The sequence below is a fragment of the Sus scrofa genome, chromosome 1 (assembly GCF_054392235.1).
Source record: "Sus scrofa isolate SSC_HxYL_T2T_F1_AM1 chromosome 1, Sscrofa_HxYL_maternal_Yorkshire_Landrace_v2.0, whole genome shotgun sequence".
Classification (NCBI taxonomy): domain Eukaryota; kingdom Metazoa; phylum Chordata; class Mammalia; order Artiodactyla; family Suidae; genus Sus; species Sus scrofa.
In genome coordinates, this window is record NC_139383.1 from 249,449,001 (window position 1) to 249,455,000 (window position 6,000).

Consider the following 6,000-nt stretch of genomic DNA (forward strand, 5'->3'; position numbering starts at 1 on the left):
TTCCCTAGCACTTAGTAGAATTAAAAAATACCAGTGTGGAAAGGGTTTGAAGAAATAGACACTTCTCCTAACTGCTGGTGGAACTAGATATTGATATATTCATTTAAGGACAATTTAGCTATGTATATCAAAAGCCTTACATTAAAAAAAAATGTCTTTTTACTTAGCAATATTTTTCTGGAAATGTACACAGAAAAATAGCTAGAAATGTGATTAATATTTGGCTATTAGGATGTTCATCGTAGTGTTTCTTTTCTTTTTTTTTTTTTTTTTTTTTGCTTTTTTAGGGCCACACCTGTGGCATATGGAGGTTCCCAGGCTAGGGATCTAATCAGAGCTGTGGCCACCGACCTACACCACAGCTCACGGCAATGCCAGATCCTTAATCCACTGAGCGAGGCCAGGGATCGAACCCTCAACCTCATGGTTCCTAGTCGGGTTCGTTAACCACTGAGCCAGACGGGAACTCCTAGTGTTTCTTAATAGTAATAAATTGGCAGCAACCTAAACATCCAACAATTACATATTAAAAAAGAGGCATGCTTTTGTAGCACAGTGGATTAAAGCTCAGATGTTGTCACTGCAGCTGCTTTTGTTGCTTTTGTGATGCAGTTTGGATCCTTGACCCTGGGAACTTGCATGTGCTGCAGGCACACCCCCTCCCCCCAACAAAAAAAGAAAGGAAGGATTACAATTCATTCATACAGTGAATACTACTCGGCAGTTAAGAATTATTTTGTGGAGTTCCCGTCGTGGTGCAGTGGTTAACGAATCCGACTAGGAACCATGAGGTTGCAGGTTCGGTCCCTGCCCTTGCTCAGTGGGTTGACGATCCGGCGTTGCCGTGAGCTGTGGTGTAGGTTGCAGACGCGGCTCGGATCCCGCGTTGCTGTGGCTCTGGCGTAGGCCGGTGGCTATAGCTCCAATTCGACCCCTAGCCTGGGAACCTCCATATGCCGTGGGAGCGGCCCAAGAAATAGCAAAAAGACAAATAAATAAATAAATAAGTAGATGACCCTACTAAGAACTCTTATAAAAAATAAAAAAAAATTTTTTTAATTAAAAAAAAAAAAGAATTATTTTGTTAGTAAATCTTTAATGACATGACAAAATATTTATGAAATAATATTAGGCCCAAAATAGAGGAATTGGGCTAAATATTTTTGTGGGTTTTTTTTTTTTTTACCATTAAAAAAAATCTAAATGGACATGTATTTGTAATTAAGAAATAAGAGTTGCCATTGTGGCTAAGCATTGTGGACCAACATATTGTCCATGAGTGTACAGGTTTGATTCCTGGCCTCATTCAGTGGATTAAGGATCCAGCAATGCTGCAAGCTGTGGTATAGATTGCAGATGTGGCTCAGATCCAGTGTTGCTGTCATGCTGTAAGCTGCAGCTGCAGCTCCAATTCAACCCCTACCTTGGGAACTTCCATATGCCACAGGTGCAGCCCTAAAAAAAAAAACAAAATAATTATTGAGAATCACTATAGAATAATTAAGTGATATATTTTCTACTTATCTCTGCTTTTATATACATGGCACTTATAGCTGCTATTGCCTCCCAGAGTACAACATCCCCGTACTTACCTCAAACCTTTACTTACCCATTGGCCACTTAAGGAGTTCCTGCTCATTTTTTTTCAAGTTCATTCAAATGACACCACCATGAGGTCTTTCCTAACCATCCTATTTTCTTTGCTTATTCTGCACATTGATTTTGTATAATCAATGTGTTTAATGTTTTTTCCACTTAGGCAGTGAACTGCTATCTCATTCATTTAATAAATACCTGTGAGTGGTACTGTGTATTCTGGGTACTGCACATCTAATCGTGAATTATGTAGGCAAGTTTCCCTTTCCTTCAAGGAGTTTATAGCCTTGTAAAGTTATTCCTTACACAGTAATATTATTATGGTAAAAGTGTAGAGTGCTATGGGAAATTAGAAGATTGGTAAATCTGGTCCAGGCTGGATAGAGAATGTTTCCTGGAGGGGATAATAGCTATTAAAAAGATAGCAAGTGTTATCCATGTTAAGATGTAGGGAATACGTGCTTTCAGGTAGGAGAACAGCCTGTACAAAGGCCTGGAATTTTAAAATCATGTTAAGTTTCAGGAAGGCCTTTATGGTATTTGTGGCTATTGAGATTAATTTCTGATAGAAAATAATTACGTATAATTTTATCATGGAAGAAGCTCCAGGATTCATTTTTTTCTGCAAGACATTAGGAAGTTATATATAACAGTATATGTTAGAGAAAACATCCTAATGTTGAATTAATCAGAAATTAAAAGGTGATACATTGTTATTGTTATTTTTAAGTATTAACATGAAATACATTTAAAGATTGATAAATTAGTATAAAATTTAAAAATCTGGATTACAGAATATTTTAATTGTTTTTGTTTTTATTGAAGTGTAGTTGATTTCAATGTTATGTTATTTTCTGGTGTACAGCAAAAGGATTCAGTTATACTTTTTTACATTCTTTTGCATTATGGTTTATTATGTTGAATACTGTCCCCTTACTATACAGTAGAAACTTGTTTATGTTTTTTATATAGTAGTTAGTGAACCTCAAACTTCACATTTATCCTTCCCCCTCCCTTTCCCCCTTGGTAACCATAAGTTTATTTTCTGTGTTTTGTGAGTCTGTTTCTGTTTTTTAAGTTCATTTGCATCATCTTTAAGATTCCACATATAAGTGATACCATATGATATTTGTTTTTCTCTGTCTGGCTTCACTTAGTATAATCTCTAGGTCCATCCATGTTGCTGCAGATGGCATTACTTCATTCTTTTATATAGCTGAGTAATACTCCATTGTGTGTGTGTTCTTCACACCACATCTTCTTTATGCTCTTATAATTCTCAAGATTGTTTTGGCTATTCAGGGTCTTTTGTGTTTCCATACAAATTTTAGAATTATTTGTTCTAGTTCTGTGAAAAATGCCATTGGTATTTTGTTAGGGATTGCATTGAATCTGTACATTGCCTTGGATAGTATGGTCATTTTAAGAATATTAATTCTTTTAATCTAAGAACACGGTATATCTTTCCATCTGTTTGTGTTGTCTTCAGTTTCTTTCATCAGTGACTCATAGTTTTCTGAGTATAGGTCTTTGTATCCTATAGAATTCATTGATGAACCTAGTAGTTTTTTGGTGGTGTCTTTAGGATTTTTCTATATACAGTATCTTGTCATCTGCCTACAGTGACAATTTACCTCGTCCTTTCCAATTTGGATTTATTTTCTTTTTCTTCTTTGATTGCCATGGCTAGCTTCCAAAAAAAATGGCGAGAGTGGACGTCCTTCTCTTGTTCTTGACCTTAGAGGAAATGCTTTTAGTTTTTCACCATTGAGTATGTGTTAGCTTGGTTTGTCATTTATGGCCTTTATTATGTTGAGGTATGTTCCCTCTGTGCCAACTTTCTGGAGAATTTTTAACATAAATGGATATTGAACTTTATCAAAAGCTTTTTCTTTATCTATTGAGATTATCATATGGTTCTTATTCTTCGGTTTGTTAATGTATCACAGTGATTAATTTGCAGATGTTGAAAAATCCTTGCATCCCTAGAATAAACCCAACTTGATTATAGTGTATGATCCTTTTTGTATGGTTAAATTTGGTTTGCTGATAGTTAAGGATTTTTGCACCAGTGTTCATGAGTGATATGGCCTGTAATTTTCTTTTTTGTGTGATAGCTTTGTCTGGTTTTGGTATCAGGGTGATAGTAGCCTCATAGCATGAGTTCACGTGTTCCTTCCTCTGCATTTTTTGAAATAGTTTGAGAAAGATAGGTGTTAACTCTTCTCTAAGTGTTTGATAGAACTCACCTGTGAAGCCATCTGGTTCTGGACTTTTGTTTGTGAGGAGTTTTTTAATTACTTACTCAATTTTATTAGTGGTAATTCATCTGTTCATGTTTTCTGTTTCTTCCTGGTTCAGTCTTGGAAGATTGTACCTTTCTAAGAATTTTTCCATTTCTTCTTTGTTGTCCTAGAAGTGAGATTATTTGGAGAATGCCTTTGAATTAATAGATTAAAAATGATGGACTTTTAATAGCAATTTTTTATGTCAGTGTATTCTAAATAGAAAGATGTTATTTGTAGCAGAGTAAGTATTTCTCATAATTTTGAACATTTTACACTTAACATGTCTCCCTTGGCAATTAAGTCCTCAAAATCTCCTTTGTCTTCTATTAAATTGTCTTTCACCATTTGTGTTTCCTATACAGATTCTAAATTTCTTTTCCTCTAGCCCTGTTCACCAAATACCCACTCCTGTCTTTGGTTTCAAATAAACAATAAAGTAAAGCAAGTAGATAAAATTGCAGTGTGGCTCTCATTAAATCATAATATCCTTCTCCGTGATTATGTGAGCTATGATTACTATATATATATATATATACACACACACACATATGAATCACTGAGTTTATACAGTGAGTTTGTAGTCTTTTTTTTTTAATTAATATAGAGACTTTCTCAAGTTTTCTTTAATAAGCGATTAAGTAAACTAGTTTTTCTTTTCTGCTTTGTAGATTTCTTGATAACCGGCTGTTTGCTACCTGCTCTGATGACACTACAATAGCATTATGGGATCTGAGAAAACTGAACACCAAAGTATGCACTTTACATGGTCACACTAGCTGGGTGAAGAACATCGAATATGATACTAATACAAGACTCTTAGTAACGTCAGGATTTGATGGAAATGTCATTATTTGGGACACCAACAGGTTTGTGAATAGGAAACCGATTAGGAGTACAAACCAAAAAAATTTTTAAGATGGTAAACGCATTTAGTCTTCTCTCTTAGCTCTCATGTCTCTTTAGGAGAAAGAAACTGCCTTTGGGAAAAACAATCAGAAAGTGATTCCATTTTTGTTATTGCTCTTAGTCATATATTCTGACTAAAAATTTTGGAGAAAATTATGTGGAAAGGAGACCAAGTAATATAGCTAATGATGAAAAGTGGTTTTTGAGTTTCCTGAATTTAAGAAATTTAAGGGGAAATATTTTTTGTTATTTCCTTTGTGGAATTGAAATGTTTTTCACTTTGATCCTTCAATTCTAAATCTATTTTGTAATTTTTGCACTTTGTTTTCATGCATTTAAAAGAATAGTTTCTTGGTTGGAGAAGTGCTGATCCTTAGATGTTTCAAAACAATGTGTGGTACAGTTTTAGTTGTCACTTACAGGAGAAGAGAAGAGGACTTCTACTGGGATTTAGTCAGCAGGGATCAGAGTTTCTAAACATCCTGCAGTACATGGAACAGTTTGCACAGTGGATCCATCATCCCATCTAAAATGTCACTAATGCCTGAGTTGTGAAACATTTAAAGATTTACAGCTATGCAAATTGTTTGAGCAAAGCATAGAGCTACTCAGTATCCTTAAACTAAGACATATACCTGTTTAAATTTAGAATTATTTTTTAGTTTAGAAATAAAATTTGAATAGGAATGTAAATGATAACTTCGAAGTTAATAGAAGGATAAAAGGTTAAAAAAACACAATCCAGTAGAAGCAGAGAAGGGAAGAAAATCAGTTTTTTAAAAAACAGGTAAATTAGGAGTTCCCGTTGTGGCTCAGTGGTAACAAACCTGACTAATATCCATGAGGACGTGGGTTCGATCCCTGGCCTCGTTCAGTGGGTTAAGGATCCAGTGTTGCCATGAACTGTGGTATAGGTTGCAGGCACAGCTCAGATCCCGCATTGCTGTGGCTGTGGTGTAGACTGGCAGCTACAGCTCCAATTCAGCCCCTAGCCTGGGAACTTCCATATGCCACAGGTTAGGCCCTAAAAAAAAAAACAAACAGGTAGCTTAAGAAGCACAAAAATATGTAGGCAGATATACCAGATATCAATAATTATAATTACATATGTGAGTTCCCGTCATGGCTCAGCAGAAATGAATCTGACTAGTATCCATAAGGACACAGGTTCAATCCCTGGCCTCGCTCAGGGGTTAAGGATCCAGCATTG

At 35.4% G+C, this 6,000-nt stretch overlaps 1 protein-coding gene across 7 annotated transcripts in view; it reads left to right on the plus strand.

Annotated features, from left to right (window-relative positions):
* The window catches only part of DCAF10 (DDB1 and CUL4 associated factor 10), a 65,850-nt gene that overhangs the window by 37,098 nt on the left and 22,752 nt on the right, over positions 1 to 6,000 (plus strand). For 6 of the 7 annotated variants that reach the window (XR_014824255.1, XM_021066212.2, XM_084990181.1 and 3 more), the window contains one exon: positions 4,553 to 4,750. The exons of the other annotated variant lie outside the window; for it this stretch is intronic. Coding sequence is in view for 5 of the 6 variants with exons in the window: in XM_021066212.2 (XP_020921871.1) it covers positions 4,553 to 4,750 (198 nt within the window). In the remaining variant the exon portion in view is untranslated. The remainder of the gene's footprint in view (positions 1 to 4,552; positions 4,751 to 6,000) is intronic. 7 annotated transcript variants of the gene reach the window in all.